The sequence below is a fragment of the Hoplias malabaricus genome, chromosome 14, assembly GCF_029633855.1.
Source record: "Hoplias malabaricus isolate fHopMal1 chromosome 14, fHopMal1.hap1, whole genome shotgun sequence".
Taxonomy (NCBI): domain Eukaryota; kingdom Metazoa; phylum Chordata; class Actinopteri; order Characiformes; family Erythrinidae; genus Hoplias; species Hoplias malabaricus.
Genome location: NC_089813.1, coordinates 36,045,439 through 36,065,429, shown reverse-complemented (window position 1 = coordinate 36,065,429; position 19,991 = coordinate 36,045,439). Strand labels below are relative to the sequence as shown.

At 43.0% G+C, this 19,991-nt stretch overlaps 1 protein-coding gene across 3 annotated transcripts in view; it reads left to right on the top strand.

The window, feature by feature from the left end:
- The first annotated feature begins 723 nt into the window (after positions 1-723).
- The window catches only part of tbc1d22b (TBC1 domain family, member 22B), a 66,721-nt gene continuing 47,453 nt past the window's right edge, over positions 724-19,991 (top strand). For all 3 annotated transcript variants that reach the window (XM_066644723.1, XM_066644722.1, XM_066644724.1), the window contains exons 1-5: positions 724-955; positions 8,803-8,859; positions 9,135-9,499; positions 11,032-11,199; positions 16,494-16,564. In XM_066644723.1, the coding sequence (XP_066500820.1) occupies positions 837-955; positions 8,803-8,859; positions 9,135-9,499; positions 11,032-11,199; positions 16,494-16,564 (780 nt within the window). In that variant the 5' untranslated portion in view covers positions 724-836. The remainder of the gene's footprint in view (positions 956-8,802; positions 8,860-9,134; positions 9,500-11,031; positions 11,200-16,493; positions 16,565-19,991) is intronic.

Below are 19,991 nucleotides of genomic sequence, written 5' to 3'. Positions count from 1 at the left end.
CTGGCGCCCCTCCCCTCCCTCCCCCTCTTGCGCCCAATGATTCCAGGTAGGCTCTGGACCCACCGGGATCCTGAACTGGATAAGCGCTTACAGATAATGAATGAATGACAAATATAAATCATTTACATTCATAAATCCACCACAGCAAGGAATTGAGAAGTTGTGGATCTTATTAATGTCATCAAATCCTGACTGAAATGTGTCAAAGTGTACAGTAAAGCCTTCTTTAGAAGAGTAGACACTGTTACTGAAACCTTTTCATAAGCTTACACTGCATTTCAGGAAATACAAAACACATTGTAGATAAACAGGTGAGGCAACAGGTGCTGTCGCTGTCTCATAACTCCAGTCCTGGGGCTAACTGTCCAGAGGTCTGAGTGACTGGGTGAGTGTGTGAAATTGCTCACTGGTAAGTGACTGGGTGAGTGTGCGATGCCTTGTAATGGACTGGTATCCAGTCCAGGATTTGTCCCATCCTGCCTTGCATGGATTGTATGTATTTATTAGCAGATGTCCACAACTTTTGATCGTTTAGTGTACTGAAGTTTTACCTGTATCCTTACACCTGTTCCAGTTCACCACTGAACATATTCGCATAAGCCCCGCCCATTATTCTGATACCTCGGCTCCCATTGGCCGACTGCACTGCACCTGTTTGGCTCTTCGTCCAACCGCGTCAGCCGAGCGGCGACCCAAGATGGCGGCGTCCAGCGCGAAGTATCATCCTCTCACTTTGCGCGGATAAAAACAGAAAGGCTGAGCGGTTCACGAGCAGAAACACAGCCCGGGACGGCGTGGAAAACCCCGCCGGGATTTCAGCACACCGAGAGGGATGCATGCCTCCGGCTCAGGGGCTGTTTGGAGGTGTTTTTAGAGCAAACGTGTGGGGTTTTCCAGCTATGAGCGCCGACAACAAACTTCATTTCTGGAGGAGGAACGCTAAGGTTCCCGGAAGGTGAGGACACCGGGAATTATTAAGTTCCAGTGAAGAATATTTTAATTACTATGACAGTTTCTTAAAGAAACGATTCAACACACGTGGGTTTTCTCTGCCTTTTCTGCTCTGGTGTTTCTCCTGAGCTCCATCAAACCATGAGCTCCAGTCCTCTGCCTTTTGTAAACCTTACAGACACACTGCTCTGCCAAAATATTAAAATCATACCCTAGTTTCTACACTCACAGTCCGTTTTAACAGCTCGTTTCTATATAGGTGCACTTTGCAGTTCCACAACTGTTCAAATGCACTGCATACAATGTTCTTCAGTAGTCAGCACCAGCACAGAGCAAATATGATTTGGGTGGTGGACAATGACATGGTGTTAGTGTGTGTTGTGCTGGTTGGAGTGGATCATACACAGCAGTATTACTGGAGTTTATAAACGCCTCAATGTCACTGCTGGTATGAGAACATTCCACTAAACGCCAAACTACAGCGTTCTGTGACCACTTATATAGGACCAAAGGACAACAAGCACAAACTCTGCAGTGACATTATGTTTACAAGGTGGACTTACAATGTGGGTGTGTCTGATAGGGTGGACAGTGAGTGGACACACTCCAGGGTTAAAATGGGCTTACAAAATGTGCAGAACAACGAATGGACTACAGTCTGTAACTGGAGGTCTTCAAAGTCCAACTGGATGGTCAGTGCAGCTGGTAAAATGAACAGGTAGTGTAGAAACAAAGAGATGGCTTTAATGTTGTTGTATCATTGTATCATAGATATTTAGTGCTTATTCATGAGACTTAAAGACTGGCTGAACTTATAAATCCTTAGGGAGGTCTCTAAGCGAGAAAATGGAGGAGCGAAACTAGCTATTATTTTGACCACCTATAACCACCAATGTCTGTAAATCTGTCTCTTGAGAGTTTTTAGTAGAACAAAAGTTGGTGTAGTGACTAATATGCTGTACAATATCCTGCAGTTACCAGATAGATGGATAGATAGATACTTTATTGATCCCAGAGGGAAATATAATCTACCACTAAAGTGTTTAAAGGAAGTAGGCAATATTTTTGCCTTAAAATTACAGCTTCAAAATCATTGTGATGCTCTACTGAGCTGTACGAAACTTTTGGAGGAGGGTAGGAAACCACCCCACTTCCCTTTGATTTCAGGAGACTGTTGTAAAGGTGAATTTGACTCTGCAGTTCTAGGGGGAGCCCAGGGGCAAAATCTTTAAAGTGCACTATTAAGGGAGTAGGTCGTTGTTTGGGACAGAGCATAGTTTACAAGCTGGCACGTTTTTCCCATGTCGTCCCACTTCTCGTTGAGGGGGAACCTCAGTGTTCCCAAACAGGCGGACTCAGACAGTCTGGGTTTCTTACATCATAAGCCTAAAGAGTCAATCCTATCAACTTGAATGGGTTGGGCTTTTGAGCTGAATAGGAGAGGTGGATGGATGGATGGATGGATGGATGGGTGGACTTACCTAAAGATTGTCATAAGAAAGTGTCACAGAGAAAAGTTCATGTGGCATTATTCAGAACTATTCTGAATAATGGAACATTCCACACCAGCCCACTCTGCTTAGCTCTGTTTACATCGTAAGCCTTTAATTCTGTACACTTTGAAAACGGTGGAATTCAACAGCAGGTGAAAACTGGTGTTGCTTCAAGGAAATATTGATTTTATTCTAATTACAATATAGCAATCCTTTAGTTTCTAGCTTAGTATTTTGTGGTTCTTGATGCATAAATGGAACAGAATGTGGTAATCTCTTGGCAGTGGAAAATCTCTGTCAGCGTTCAAGGTTCAGAAGTCTTGATATCAGAGTGTGTGTTGGTATCAGTGTGTGTGTCAGTATCAGAACACATCTGTAGGTTGTTCTCAGGGTTCAGATAAGAATTGCTGTTTTTTTTTTAAACGTTTAGTGTGTGTTTTGTAGGTGCCGAGCTGGGACGTTGAAGCTTGTTACATTTCTGCTGATTGGGGGTAATTTGTACTTGTTTTAGTTGTTTTTTTCACTCTGCTGGAGGAAATCATTTAGTTCCATTGCTGTCTGAGGTAGCAGTGACTTGCATGAATAAACGGTGATGCACTGAGAGATTACGCCTTGTGGTTTTTTTATTGTCTTGCTCAGTCTTTTACAAAGGGGAAGTCCTAACTGCCTCAGTATTATCTACAGACACCAATAGCTGTTGGGTACTTCCCTGTTGGTGAATATTTCTCACCGCTTTATCATGTTTTTTTCAAGTTAGCTGGTGTAATCCTGTATTGCTGATCATAGATTCTTCTCTACCTTTTTTATTATTCTAAAACACTTGTTCAGGTGCTTGGACGCTTGAGGGAATGTCCTTTTTATGGGTGTAGTGTTACAGTGCTCAGGGACTGAACAGTGTCTTGTGGATTAATTACGGTATTTTCACTGCTGTTATCATAGGCTAGCCATATGCAGATGAGTCCTCTGGCCAGTCGGTATTTATTTTACTTTGAGTTTTGAGTCTCTTGACCAAACACAGCTAGCCGGAGGACAGCAGCGAGGACTCGTTTATCCATGTGTTGTGATGACCTTCAGATAGAACAGCAGAAAAGAGGGGTCCCAGCTAGAATGGAAATTCTAACCATTGCTTTGTCTGCTGTGAACATGTCTGTTTGCATTTGGCAGTAGTTTCCAAAACAAGATTTTCTAGTTTAACGATGAAGAAAGCCCCCATCTGATGGTGTATCTTGAAGGTGGGTGGAGCTTAAGTGTGTGAAGGAAGACACTGGAAGCCAAGCTGCATGCAGTGTTTTTTTTGTTTGTTTGTTTTTTTAAAATATTTATTTATATATTTAGTCGTAGATTTCATTTTACGACTAAGTAGTCACACCTATACGTCTGGTAGTTGTGATAGTTCCTAACACTGTCGCAGACAAATGACCAAACAGTCAAAAAAAAGTGCTGCAGAGTTTTAGCGCGATATAACCGAAATAAAAATAATCGTGAACAATTCAGTAGGCGGTTTGAAGTTGTGGGAGTAGGATTCCAACAGCAGTTTATATGAATGACTTAGTACTAAGTATTATTATAATTTATTTTTATTATTTAAAGGTGGATTAGTTTTCATGAATTATTAACACATGAATAAAAAAATAACAGTAAATTCTAATTCCACCTGTTAAAGGTACAGTTCGTGATTGTAATCAAAAACACTTTATTTGTTTTTTTTTTTATAGAGGTCAGAAGGTGTTTCCTCGCCATTTGTTAGCTCTCCAGTCCGTTTGCATGCTGGAAACCAGTCTAATGTGTTTAGAAAGACCCAGTGCCTTTTAAATGCGTATAAAAACAAACTGGCTCAGTCCGGTATGCTAGGCTCTCGCTATAGCTCTCTCTTTTTATCTCTCTCGCTTTGGCTCTCTCTCTGTGTTCATGGAAGAGGCATCTGGAGTCTTCTTAGACAACAGAAGATTTGACTCTATTCCTGCTTCATCGGTGGATAATATTGACTTATGTTTGCTGTTTTTGATCACTTAAGGTGGAAATGTCTCAATTCAGAAGATGGCCAACTGCATTATTGTATATATATTATGATATATATATTACTCCAGTTACAAATGAGTTTCTATTGTAATACAAAAGGTGAAATAAAAACTGACAGACAAGTTAAACCTCAGCCACATACAAACAACTGTCTTTTTTTTTCCACCTTAAAAGACGCTGAGCTTCTCAACGTAAACAAATCAGAGAACAGCGTTTCCCCACAGTTGTAGATGTTCCCTTCAACTAGAGCAGCCACAATATGATGGTACTAAGTTGAAAGTGTGAGGAAGCCTTAGCCTTAGTTCCTCTGAGCCACAATGTTTCGAACTGTCACTTACACAACACCATCTGACAGCTCAGAACGCTTGGAGGAGAACACAAACAGCTCAGCTTTTATGTCAACTCATAGATACCATTGGGAATAGAAGAAGGGCCTTTGAACTTGTTGATTGACATTTGTGCCTCTTAGAAACACTGTTTTTGTAGTGATGGTGAGAAGGATTTCAATGTTGGGGTGGGGGGTGGGTGTTACCTTGGCAACCTGCTTACGCAACACTGCAGTGACCTAAACACACAGCACAGCAGCTTACTGCTTAACTATATTTTTCTTAAATAAAAGTAACTGCCCCAGTACATTACTCCATCATGAACACAACCTATAGAAACAGTCCTGGAGGTCTTTGTTTAGGACTCTATCCCTCAAAGGGTGTGTGGAACACTGTTCTCTCTGTGTGTAATAAACAATGACTTGGAGATGAGCTGCAAAGGCCCTTATAGCTGCTCTGGTGTGTAATGAGATGGTGTTTCAAAAGAGCACAGTTTGCTGTGGAGGATCTGTTGAAGCTGGAGGGCAGTGGGTGGAGTTCTCCTGTAATACAGTTGGTCACACCCACACAGTCATGTGATTGGTCCTCATGGGGGATTAGCAGATGGGAAGATGACACCCGGTGTTATTGAATAAGCCTGAGCACCTCAGCAGTGTATGGTACAGTAGCACAAGGGTGTGTCGGGGGTTTTCAGGGTCACGTGGTGAAGGCATTGAGCCCTTTCAAAGCTTGTGAGGACCTTGTTTATATAAAATAAAGCCGTCACTAAAGTATTTCTTCTGTTTATTAGGGGGTGTTTTTGAAATGTGAGCTGAATTTAACACATTTGAAGGCGTAGATTAGATTAATGCACATGTTATTGTTATTATCAATGTTCCACAAGTGAACACAGGTCTGGGCTCTTAATGAATCGTCTGTGGCATGTTTTGGTCAAAACACCACAAAGATCAGACACCACAGCACAATTCTCCACACTCTCTAAGCAGGAGGAGATCACACGTCTTGTGTTTGGAGGAGAACAGGTGTTGTTTACTGATGATGCCATCACCTTTTTAGAAAATAATTATCTGTCCACACAGCTGTGTTTTGGATTAGATCTGATTTTCTGGAAGTTCTGGCAGTTTATCTCCCTTTGATCCAGTGATAATGTGAACATTAAAGGAACACTAGGTAAGATTTGGTATTTTTGCACCTGCCGCCTCCAACAGTTGCAGAGTGTGACTCACTTGTGTAGCACTGTCCTGAAATCAAGAGGGAGGGTGAAGGGTGGGGTGTTTTCTGCAGTACTGAGCCTGGAGTTGGAATGATAGAGGCTCTCGTCGCTGTCTAGGCTAAGAAGTTGGTGTGTTCTCCCTGTGTCTGTGTGGGTTTCCTCCGGGTGACTGTCTGTGAGGAGTGTGGTGTGTTCTCCCTGTGTCCGCGTGGGTTTCCTCCGGGTGACTGTCTGTGAGGAGTGTGGTGTGTTCTCCCTGTGTCTGTGTGGGTTTCCTCCGGGTGGCTGTCTGTGAGGAGTGTGGTGTGTTCTCCCTGTGTCCGCATGGGTTTCCTCCGGGTGCTCCGGTTTCCTCCCACAGTCCAAAAAAACACACGTTGGTAGGTGGATTGGCGACTCCAAAGTGTCCGTAGATGTGAGTGAAAGTATGTGTGTCTGTGTTGCCCTGTGAAGGACTGGCGCCCCCTCCAGGGTGTATTCCCGCCTTGCGCCCAATGATTCCAGGTAGGATCTGGACCCACCGCGACCCTGAACTGGATAAGCGGTTACAGATAATGAATAAATGAATTCTAGGCTAACAATTTCTACCTAGTGTTGCTTCAAACCACTTGTTGGCTTTGTACGTCTTTAGCTCATTCATTTCCTACTTTTCTATATAGTGTGGAAGATACTGTGAGAAATACTCTTCCACTGTTTTCATTCACCTTCTGAACAGTTCCACAAATCCCCAGGGCTCGTGCTGTTTGCTTCTTGAGGTCACCCCCTGTGTTTACATGCAGATTTATGCTGCTGAAAGATGCGCTCTGAAAGGCCCGGGCTCTGAAAATGGTGCCAGAGAAGGGGACAGGTCCCAGGTCCACCAAACATGGATCTGGGCCACCAGAGAATGTAATTGAGTTTTATATTTGAACAGTTCTCCTGCTCCAAGAGGCAGGAAGCGCTGCCAGTTTAATGCACAGTGAAGCAGATCCAGAGTAGAGCAAAGTACAGTCGTTTATAATGGAATTATTATTTTATGCTGGTAGCGAATTGGACTCGTGGGCCACCTATTACCTCACTAATTGGTGTGTGTGTGTGTAACAAGTTGGATACACCATATGGTAAAGGTAACAGTTACCTGAGGGAAACTGCGTAGAGGACAAAGCATTCCCCGCTTGAATATCCCTGTGTAAATATACGGCAAATAAAGCCTGGGGAAAGAGCCTGTTTCTGCCAATTTATACATACCTTGAAGATTATTTGTCTTTGTTCACATTCAAAAATTGAGCATTATTTAGCAGTGTAAGGCTACCTCATGGAGCCGCAGTCCAAGCTCTTCATCCCTCTTTAAAAGAATCACTGATATCTCAGAATAAACAGCTCAGTTCATGGACTCGTCTCTGCCGTGCCAAAAGTGCATTAGAGCGAGTAATTAATGATCTTTTTCTCCGCTCATTTTCACATCCACTGAATGACCAAATGTGTGCAGACTACATTTCTTCTGAAATGAAGAGCATTAAGAGGCCAGCTGTTGTTGTTCTGTTGCAGGAACAGTCTCTACTTCTTAGGAAGGATGCAGTTATGTTCCTGTGAGGGTTTGATTGCTTTAAAGTACATAAACATAAGGCAGGTTGGGTACTAGTGTTGGCGGTAGAGCTGGACAATAATTCAATATCGCAATATAAAATGTTTCAATACTTTTTAATAATAATATTTTTTACAGCTTCAGTCACTGATTGACATTTATTACAGGGTGCGTCCATCAGGTCATTGCACTTAATTTTAAAGTTAGTTTAAAAATATTAATATTGACAAAGCCAGGAGGTTGTTGTTCGATGGTGATGTCGTGTTGCTTTCAGTTCTTGAAAGGTTTTCTGTGGCTTTTTTATTGTTTATATCAATATCGGAATTAAATTTTGGCGGTATCATCCAGCTCTAGTCGGATGAATAGTTTTAGATCTCAAACACCACTCAGCCTTATCCAAAAGATACTCTCCAGTTCCATTGCTGCATACCCCACCCTCAGGAGCTTTATACCCCTCCAGGGGACGCTTGGCATTGAGCTCGGTGACTTTAAATTCATGTGTGGCCTCTTCTGAACCTCGGTGTGTCCATCCATCCATCCATTATCTGTAACCGCTTTTCCAATTTAGGGTCGCGGGGGGTCCAGAGCCTACCTGGAATCATCGGGCGCAAGGCGGGAATACACCCTGGAGGGGACGCCAGTCCTTCACAGGGCAACACAGACACACACACATTCACTCACACACTCACACCTACGGACACTTTCAAGTCGCCAATCCACCTGCAACGTGTGTTTTTGGACTGTGGGAGGAAACCGGAGCACCCGGAGGAAACCCACGCGGACACGGGGAGAACACACCAACTCCTCACAGACAGTCACCCAGAGCGGGAATCGAACCCACAACCTCCAGGTTCCTGGAGCTGTGTGACTGCGACACTACCTGCTGCGCCACCGTGCCGCCCCGTGTGTACATTTCAAATAGAAGAATTCACTAATAAAAGGAAGAGAAAATTTGGTATTGTTGCTCCTGGGCTCCCCCTAGTGTTGCAGGTAGTAATTCACTTCTACAGCACTGTCCTGAAATCAAGGCTGAGGGTGGAGGGAGCAGAGGGAGGTTCCTTTGTGTCTGTGAAAAGCCCTTGTTAGGCTGTTGTTATTGTCGTCTCTTCTGTCTTTTTGATATTGTTTAAACACGTAACTGGAACAGACGGATGTAATGCTTAAGTGTGTCACCTCCTTTCTTTCTTTTCATTCTCTCTTTCCTCACAGTTCCTCTAAACGTTTCTTCTTTCTCAGTTTACAGCCCATCTATGGGGCGCAGTACCCACCTCTGGACCCACGGGTCCTCCGCTCGTAAGTGCTGCTATCTGCCTGCTGTCTGCATGGCTAATGACCTGGTTTATTATTATTATATATATATTTTTTTTGGTGCATCGTTTTCATTTCAATTTTTGCATTGGCCAGAGTCCCACTGTGTTGCCTTTTGAAGTCGAGAACATTTTTAATTTTTTTCACCCAATAGTTTAAGAATTTTTTTAGAAATCTGTTTGTTGACTGTGTAGTTTTCTGTTGTTATTATGAGGTTCCTTCTTGTCTGAACTGGTCTTTTTTCTTTTACAAATTTGAAGGTTTCTCAAAGACACTCCAAAGACTACGGTTCCGAACATCAAATCAAAAAAGCCATCCACGTTCCACGAGTTTGCACGGAGCACCAATGACGCCTGGGACATCGATGACGAAGAAGACAAGGATTTCTTCGCACCAGCAGCCCTCTCATCCATTCCCACACAATCACACTCCAAGCCTCAATCGCCTCGGCCAATCGCCAGAGTGTCCAAACAGGCAACGGACACAGAGCCACAGCCTCAGCCAGTGGACAGACTGCAGGCAGTGAGTCCAGAACTCTGCCCAGATCAGTTGAAGGTGGGCAGTGGACCCACCAACGGCAGGGTGATCAAGTCCAATAGTGATGCCCAGCTGAATAGTAATGCAGGTATGGAGGTGTATCCAGAACTGGTTTCATTGTGTGGTGCCATGTTTCTGTTATATTTTTCAACATTATTTTCCCACCAACATGTAGCAATTGATATTTATTTTAAAGCAACATTAGGACTCTGTTGTTGCTACTCTGGGCTCAGCACTGCAGAAACGGCACTATGTAACTGCTGTAAAAGCAAATTACACTCCGCAACTATAGGGGGAGCCCACCAAATTGTACCCTGCGTTGCTTTAAGACTCGGATCACTCTGTATTCCCTCAGTGTATCTGTTTATCCTCTAGAGAGCAGGTCCCCTATGAGGGACAACATGTTAAACGTGTGCTTAGTACAGAACCGCTGATTCATCCAGGCCACTAGGTGTCAGTATAATATGTTTCATAATATTAAGAAGTGTTACTGGAGAAAGACAGACCGGTGCTGTAATAAACAGACCCAAGTTTAAGCTCCTACAACAATTACTGACCTGTCCATGCCACGTAAAGTATGCTATCTGCCAAAACGTAGAGTGGTCTACTGTAGCAGCAACGTTGTAATCACCCACCCACCCACAACAATACTTTATCTAGTGAAACATACGCTAAACATCATTAGGAGTTTGGGGACACCTAGCTTTTTTTTAAAGCTATGATTGTTTTGTCATTTTGCATTAAATTACCATATTAAACTGAAAGCCATTACACCCTGGAAATGAAGCCAGAGTTTATGCGTTTTATTCCCTTGTGGTGATGCGATCATCTAGACGCAAACGTTTCAGGTTTGTAAACAACTCTGGAGCCAAACGTATCAGTGTATGCCTTCAGCGATTATTTGCAACGGAACAGTTTTATACCAAGGAAGCACATTTGAGCTCAGCACAGTGTACCTGAAATGTCAGCATATAGCTGTCTAAGTGCTGATAGAAATGTACCAATTATGAATATTTATGACCAAATTTCATTCAGATTTACTGCCTGTAGAGCAGTTTTTAGGTCTTTGGTATTTAGCTCAAGCTTCTCTAGCCACGGTCGAAATACAAATGGTATTTGTTCTTTATGTTTTTTTTAAATTCTCAAACGAAAGCCAAGTTTAATTGAGCTGAATTGCCCCAAAGCTGGAGTCAGCAATGGCCAAAAGATTAAAAATGCAGGCCCACAGGCTTCAGAGCGATTGCAGGTTTGATGCCCTGTACCAGCAGGAAAGTAGGGGTTGGTTGGAGTGAAGAAACAGTGCTTTCTTCTCCTGCAAAATCCACAGCTGAAATTCCCTCGAGCAAAGCACAACATCAAAAAGCTCCCTTGAACCCTGGATGACTCCAGGCCACTCCAGGTGTGTGTGAGTGTTCTTTGCCTCTAGAGCACCAGTCTCTGTCTCCATTTGTGTGTTCACTGCCATGGATTGGTTTAAAGTCTCAAATCTGCTAATTTTGCTCCTCCCTGTTTGAGTTTCTGAAAGTCTATTTCAATCAAATACGAGAAGAAAACCTGTTTGCATTGACCTGTGTTGCTCTGTTTGTGCTGCGTTTTGATGCTTTTTGTTTTGTTTTCCAGTGCGTGGCAGCCTGCAGAAGCAGCAGTCTCTCCCGGTCCGGCCCATAATCCCCCTGGTCGCCCGCATTTCAGACCAGAACGCATCAGGAGCTCCGCCCATGACGGTGCGGGAGAAAACACGGCTGGATAAGTTCAGGCAGTTACTCGCCAGTCCCAACACTGACTTGGGTGAGTGCACATGAGAACAACAATAATACTAACAGGCCTGACCGCACACACACACACACACACACACACGCACACACACACAACTGATGAACATCTGTGGAGAAGCTAAGTTCTCGTTCTTGTAAGGATCCCAGTTTTTAGTCAAGCAACACTAGGTAAAATTAGGTATTTTTGCTCCTTTGCTCACGCAGAGTTGCAGAGTGTAGTTCCCTTTTACGACACTGTTCTGAAGTCAAGGTTCCTTACCCTCCTGCAGCGCTGAACCCACAGTTGCAAGGACAGAGGCTCCCTGTTATAGCTCAGTAAAGCATCACAATGATTTTGAAGGTGTACTTTTAAGGTACAAAGTACTACCTAGTGTTGCTTTAAATCCATTACCTTCAACTTCAAATTCAACGAGTTAAAGGTGAGGGGAAAAACATGGCTAGCATCTACAAAGCATCTGTGGACTCTCAGGATAAAGTGTCCCCTCGTTCCTTTAATCAAATTTTAATAGTCCTGAACTTCTGCTGCTTCTGAAGCTGGGTTCCACAGCTCTTGTCCACAGGGAGCCTTTGAATGGCAAAATGGACTGTTCTCCCTGATTCGACTCATTAAGCTCTTGATAATTAGCCGTTTTAGGTGTGTTACATTAACTCCGGGACAGAGGTCCCTCAGGACGCGAGATGAGAAACTCCACGATCGGGCGTTTCCTCCGGGGCCACATGAACAGAAGCTACAGCAGAAAGTAGCGACAGAGTGCTGAGATTTCACGACTGAAGTTTGAAAATGTTTTTTTCCCTTCACGTTTCTGAGTGTGTGTGTGTGCCAGGTAGAGGAGTGTGCGATGGTGGGAGTGCTGAAGCAGACAGTGTGTTATTTCAGACTTCCTGAGGTCATGCTGAGAGAGCCTTCTGTTGTATGAGTCTGTCTCCTTCCCGTGCTGCGATCAGGCTTTTTAAACACACCTCGGAGCTGTTGAGAAAGCTGAAGTCGTCTGTGGGTTTTTCGCTCAATGAGCCGCACAAACTGTTATGATTTTATTACAGAAAGTTGCGCCACAAATGTTTAAAGCTCAACTCGGATCACTAGGACTGTCAGGATGGAGAGAGGATGAGATTGTTTTGCCTCTAGTTTTTCTCTACGATGCTTGTTTTAAACGCTAGATGTTGAGTGATATAGTTATGATCCGTACTCGAACACACCCCAAGAGATATGGTTAGAGTTCTTTAGTGAGTGTGAATATGACTTAGATTTGTGTACTTTTATAAAATATGGCATATTCAAGTGTAATTACCAGCTTGTGTTACTTAAAAGGAGAAAGACATATTTAAAAATTATATATGAATTAATTTCTGTGCATATGTACACAGTGTATACATAGGGCCTTCCAACCCACACACTGTGATACAAGTTTCTTTTATTATAAATCATCCGTCCATCCATTATCTGTAACCACTTATCCAATTTAGGGTCGCGGGGGGTCCAGAGCCTACCTGGAATCATTGGGCGCAAGGCGGGAATACACCAATTTTTTTCTACACATTCATCAGTCTATTTTTTGTCACCCAGTCTTTATCCGGCATAAAATAAACGAGTCAGCAATTATCGGAAAAATCAAAGCATCGGTCCGATGCCAATTATCTGCCCGTATCAATATAATTTCTATAACATTGTGCATCGCTAATCTGTTGTCTTTAATACAGTAGGGTGTATGGGTCTGTTCTCTGGTTCTGAACACAGTGTTAGTGTGTTTGTCGAACACCAGTCACTGGGTGGTTTGATTCTGTCGTTCTGATCGATTTAACCCAAAGTTCCCCAAAGCAAGTGAGCCATATGCCACTCATCCAGTCCAACAGTGGTCACGGAGGGTCATGCGAAGTTTTACATAATTGGTTCCAATGCCCCTTAGGGTTTCACGTGAGTTTTTAAAAGACGCAGCCTGCTAATTAGCTAAATGCATATTAAATTACCCACCTGTCATCTCTTGAAGAGAAAGCTCCTGGTGTAAAAGAGCTCGGAAAACGGAAGGTTGTAAGAAAGGCAGATGGAGTTTGGGAAACATGATCACAGAGAGTGAGGAGGCTGCGCTGTTGACGTTTCCTGAGAGAACCAGAGGGGGGAGCAGGAAACACAGAAACGAACAGCAGAACATGGTGTGGTACAGCAGCTTTGCTTTTGATTTCTCCAGTAACATGGCATCTTCATCAGATGAGAGAAAGGAAGGGATACAAACCTGGAGTCTAATGAGCCCCATTCCCCCAGCGATGGGGCAGGATCCAAATCATTAAAATCGCTAACAGACGAGGCAAATAACATTGATTTTTCTCATAGCAACAATGCTAGTCAAGCACTGGGATGAACATTAGTGCAAATGCTTTTTAGACACCATCTGATTTGGCCAAATGTCACTCCAACTCATCTCAACGATATTGGATGGACCCCCATCATGCCAGACAGAATGCAGTTACTCTAGAGACCAGTTTTGTGGGCCTCTATACCAATCCATTCATTCATTGTCTGCAACCGCTTATCCACTTCAGGGTCACAGTGGGTCAGGAGCCTACCTGGAACCACTGGGTGCAAGGCAGGAACACACACTGGAGGGGGTGCTAGTCCTTTGCCAGACGAAATAAATTGACACTCGCACCTATGGACATTTTTGACTCGCCAATCCACCTAGGAATGTGTGTTTTTGGACCATGGGAGTAACCCGAAACTCGTGTGGTATTATGACCCTTTACTGCGTAACAAGTACAAAACATCTCTAGTACTTTGGCAGTATGTACCACCTAAATACTAGTAATTGCATTAATTGCAGAAGTAATTGCATTAAAACCTGGCATTACTGCAACATTTTAAGGTGGAACCTAAAATTCCAAACCAAAATCTGCCAAATAAGAAGCTGAATTCAGCTTCATATCACACAAGAGTTAGGAGTGGGTGATGATCATTGCTGAATGCTTCTGAAAGATACAAGGCCCTAAATTTGAACTGAAGTCCAGTTGCACTCCTCTGATATCACTGCAGACTGGCAGAGTTGCCTCCAGAGCACTGCTCTTATTTGTGTTCTGATGACGTAAAAGGCTCTTGAAAGGTCGTCCCAATTTTTAGGGGAGGGTTTTAACCACTACACTTTGTAACTCAGTTCGAAGGGGGCAAGTTAACACTCAAGGTGTAGTGGTATAAATAAGAAATAGGATGAGCCATCAGTGTATTACAAACAGTGTTAACAAACAGCTGCTGTGTTGATTGTAGGAGAAATGGGCAGGGGTAAGAGCTCGGGCAAACTATGTTAAGAGCCTAAACAAGATGTTAGGGAGGTGGTCTTTAATCTACTGGTTTATTAGTGCATACTGATCAGCCACATAATTAAAACCACTGAAAAACATGCCGTCGTTAGTGGTTCAAATAAAGACAAGTGTACTGGTGATGGTCATGGACACCCGAGACATATGCGTGAGGGTGTCAAATGGGTCAACACCAAGCTGCGACGCAGGGTGTGTTCAGCAGTTTGTTCTTCAGCAGATTTGAGGGACTTTACCAGAAACTTTACTGCCCTAAGGCATCAGGGAACGCGGGGCGCCCATGGGCCTGTCGCAAGATTTGGTCAGTTTTACCCACTGAATACTGGGTACTCCCCAAGAACTGCCACTCTGGAGATGTTTTGTGAGGCTTTGGCAAAGTGACGCATACATTTCTCGCTTTTCCATCATCAACTTCAAGAACTAACTGTTCATTTGCTGTGTGATATACCACAGACCTTGTCACGGTAATCAACGTAATCAGATAATCAGTGATAATCAACTTCACGCGTTAGTTGTTTTAATCTTTTGGCTGTGGTTTACATGCAGGTAATGAGTTTTGTTCTGGACATGTTTTCTTCCAAATTCTAGTAAAGCCAAATATAATTGTCATCCATTTTGCTGATCCTTCATGAAGTGCTTTAATAATCAGATTCATTAACAGTAGCTCAGAAGGGGGCCATGCGTGTAGGGTAAGCTTCGTTATTATTCAAAGAGTTGCATGGGGAAAGTTTTGCTTTGCCGAAGAAAGTGGGAAAGGTACGTGTTCTGATCCAGACACACTTGCCAGTGTACAGAAAGGTCAAACTACATGCTCATAAGCTACTGGATGAGCACTCTGAAAGGAGGGAAATAAAAGTATGCTGGTTAGTGTAGATGCACAATGAAAACGGCCTTCAGATGTTTTTAGTTTGGTGCCTATTAAAAAATTCTTTTCCCACCATTTTCACCAGAGTAATAACAAACTAACTCGAGATTTTACGAACTGAGCGAACTTCCCTGTAATGGTTGAAATGTCCTGCCACGGCTGCTCCAGTATAGTCCAAAAAGCCAGTCCTTCATTTTGTATAGTTTCCATTCAAAACAAACAAGGACATGTTTTTTTTGACTAGGTTAAGACTTGTTTTTCAAATCCAGTCATTTCCGATGACTACCCATGCTGTTATTTGCAGGTCAGGTTGGATTTGTGTGTCCAAATATAACCAATATATCATCGCTGCCCAAAGAAAAACATCTCCAAAATAGTAACTTTCCAGAGGAGGAAAGTTCTACCTTGTGCCTAATGATTCTGGATGAAGTGGTCACAAAATTAATGAATTAATACTATTTTTTTTTTTCCTGGTGATTTCTCCATGTTCACTCAGCCCTGCATTAACTGGCCTTTACTTTTCAGATTTTTCACATACTCACTGGTATTTTTCAATCCGAACCCATTGTTTATGATGTCACAATTATGACAACACCACCCCCTCCCCCCACCACTTTACACTTTTGTTTGTTTGTTTTACTCTATGCTGCTGCTGTCAGTACATGAAGGATATCCACAATGTGGATTTACGGCTTTATTTCTGCTTTTTCCTGTGATTTTCACTTGCCTTGCCTGATAAACTTTGATTGGTAGCTTAATTGTCAACAGCACAGCAATTACTTTTGGAATCAATGCCCGGTTATGTCGTATCTTCCTCGGTGAAGTTCACATAGATCAAAGTGGCACACCGGCGCATGGTGTGATTGCCTTTACTAATTAAAAGTAATTGTTTATTGACGATGAAATGAAACGATGAAGGACGCTGTAAATAAACGGGGTCATATCTCGCCCAACCGGCTGAGTGATCAAAATAAAACAGACCACTGCGCAAATATTTTTAGCGCGCCGGATCGAACGACCTGCACTGATTTACTATATATTGTTATGAAGTATTGATTTCTGCATGTCGTTAATAAGCGAGGTGTTTGTTTGAGTCTGTGATGTATGTGCTCAAGTGATTCGTATTGTGTGTGTGTTGACAGAGGACTTGAGGAAGCACAGCTGGTCGGGAATCCCGAGAGAAGTGCGGCCCATTACTTGGAGACTCTTATCAGTGAGTTCTTTCATATTTTGCATTCAGCCAAAATCTAAACGAAAGTATGTCTGACCTGATTTAGAAGATTGAGAGACTTATAACAATTGACTTTTTTACATTAGAGTTTTTAAAAATATATGTTTATATTTAATATTATTGATTTGAATTGTACGTTTATGCCGTGTAATCAGATACATGGCTTGCAGGGGTAGCTAAAAAGTTTAGCCAAACTTTGCTTAGTGAGTATTGAGTATTAAACAAATCTTGAAATGTTATACACTTGTATTAAAGTTTGGACACTGAAGGTCATGTGACGTGTCATGTGACGTGTCATGTGACCCACCCCACAAACATTTCCTTCCTGCCCCAGGTTTGTATAGCTCTGCTCTGGAGAGTACTGCAGCAACACAGTAGGCTGCAAATTAGCAAGTTTACAGAAATATATAGTGATTGTTCCTTTATTAATTTTGTCCAGGGGGTGTCCTATAATAATAATAATAATAATAGTAATAATAATAATAGTAATAATAATAATAATAATAGTAATAATAATAATAATTAGTAATTATTAGTGTATACCAATATATTTGGAGTTAATTAAAGAAATGTGTGTTTAATATTTATAAAAACACAGAAATCTAAAACTGAACTTAATTTTGTTGTGTAACGTTCTTTATGTAATGGACAGAATGCGTATCTCAAACAGGAAATATCACTTCTGTTAATTTTCCTATTGTAATTGCAGCTTGTTGGGAACGGTGGAAACACTTGTGTGTTCTTTAGATGAATTTTTATATAGTTCTCAGTCATGCCTTATAAAGTACTGAAGAGTAATATAAATACACTGTTTAATGTGCCTCCTTCCTATGGCGAATCTTACAGTGCGTGTACAACTATAAGCAAAATGCTCCACTTTTCATTTATGGTACCTCTAGTCTATGATCCTTTGAAAAACCAGCTCTAAAACCTACAGTAGACTGGATGGTGCTTTATTATCCTTAGAAAGCGCTTTGAGACGCGCGGCTCAGATCATTAGAGGGAAGAATATGTGCGTGTATGTTTGAAAGGCGGTCCTACAAGGCTCGTTTGCGTTTCTCCACATTGCTGGTATTGTCAATAGCACACGGCTCCAGGCAGCACTGTAAAGCAAGTCTCCACCCCATTCTTAAACAGAGCAGCTACTAGCCTCCTTAAGCCTGCCCTGCTTCATGCAGCATTTGCAAGAGGATTAGATGCAAAAGCCTAATTCCACATTTATAAGCTTAAGGAAAGGAGCCGCACGGTGAATGAGGCTTTTAAAACGGCACACAGCACTTTTTAATGCTGTGCCTTTTCATTTAGTGTCATGCATGCGCAAGTAAACCTTTTGTTGTATCTACATATTTACAGCAATAATTTGCATTTAATTTGCGTTTTGGCTTCGGTGTGAAGTGCTCCACAGCCATGGGAAGAGGAAACATGGAGCGATGCAAATGAGTCGTGAGTGTGGGTGCTCATCACACACACACACACACACACTCGAGGCTTCAGATGAGAGTCGATGGAGTGTCGGCTAAGTGATTCCGAATCGCAACCATTATTTATACATCTCCGGCACTTGGTAAACAGTGCATTTGTTCTCGTGAAAACTCATTAAGAGAGAGGGGGGGTAAAGAGAGAGAGAGGGGGATGAAGTAGTAGTGATGGTCGTGGTCATGATGAAGAAATGATAAATCTGATCAAACCCTGCCTTTCAGAAGTTGCACATTTGATCACTGTTAATCTTATTAAGCTCGCTGAGTCTGAGGGATGGCTCTCCTTCCTCACTCATACTCTATAACATGGGTGTTTGTTAGATAGCTACAGAACTGGGCGTTTAGTGTCCTCCTCCAAGCATGTTGAGCTCGAGCTAAGGTCATTTATGCTCCCTATGTTCCTAAATCTATGTCAATTTCAGTTTCAAATGATGTAACCACCACTAGAGGGCACATCTCTGAGTCTCAGAGTCAGAAGTTTTTAACGGCAACAAACATGGCAGTGGTGTAGGAGGTGGTAATGATGCACGTGGTAAAGAGGCCAAAGCAGAAGCAGCGTTGGAGGTGCAGTGGTCTTTGAGGCCATTAAATACATAGCGATATGAGGATGGAGTGTTTTCAATGAGAGAAATTGATGAGTTCTTGTACAACTCCAGTACCCCATGATTTCCAGCGGTGCTGCTCTGTTTTATCTTCCTTTAAGCTTTCAGAAAATATGCACAAATACTGATGTAATAAAAGCAGTGGATGGACAGAATGCTCCAGCTCTATCTGTGTAGGTATTTAACAAAAATGTAATGTTGGCGGATTTGGATGGATTTAGCCAATTAAAACCTGCACTGCTTCCTAGTGTTTGTATGTGGGGTATTCAACATTTCTCAGTATCAATATAATCTACTACGCCTGGGCTTTTATTAAAAATGTATCGATGTAAACTTGCTGAAATCGATACATTCTTTTAATTCTCTTCATCCTTCTTTTAAGAACATTAACACCATACATGTAGTCACATGATTTGGACTCATCCGGTCCGCTACATGGGTGCGCGCACACACATTCACATCTACGGAAACATTTGAGTCGCTAATCCACCTACCAATGTGTGTTTTTGGACCGTGGGGGGAAACCGGAGTACCCGGAGGAAACCCACACAGATACAGGGAGAACACACCAACTCCTCACAGACAGTCACCCGGAGGAAACCCACGCGGACAAAGGGAGAACACACCACACTCCTCACAGACAGTCACCCGGAGGAAACCCACGCAGACACAGGGAGAACACACCACACTGCTCACAGACAGTCACCCGGAGGAAACCCACGCGGACACAGGGAGAACACACCACACTGCTCACAGACAGTCACCCGGAGGAAACCCACGCGGACACAGGGAGAACACACCACACTGCTCACAGACAGTCACCCGGAGGAAACCCACGCGGACACAGGGAGAACACACCACACTGCTCACAGACAGTCACCCGGAGGAAACCCACGCGGACACAGGGAGAACACACCACACTCCTCACAGACAGTCACCCGGAGGAAACCCACGCGGACACAGGGAGAACACACCACACTCCTCACAGACAGTCACCTGGAGGAAACCCACGCGGACACAGGGAGAACACACCACACTCCTCACAGACAGTCACCTGGAGGAAACCCACGCGGACACAGGGAGAACACACCACACTCCTCACAGACAGTCACCCGTAGCGAGACTCGAACCCACAACCTTCAGGTCCCTGGAGCTGTGTGACTGCGACACTACTAAGGCCTGCCTTAGATTTATTTAATATATTTTTGTTGCGAGGTTAAAAGGATTTACGAAAAAAAAAGTATCATCTTAATGTAAGCTACAGTAGCCTCTAGCACCATCACAAAATTACAGAAGTAAACTGCAGACCCCAAACATGTTCTGACTGAT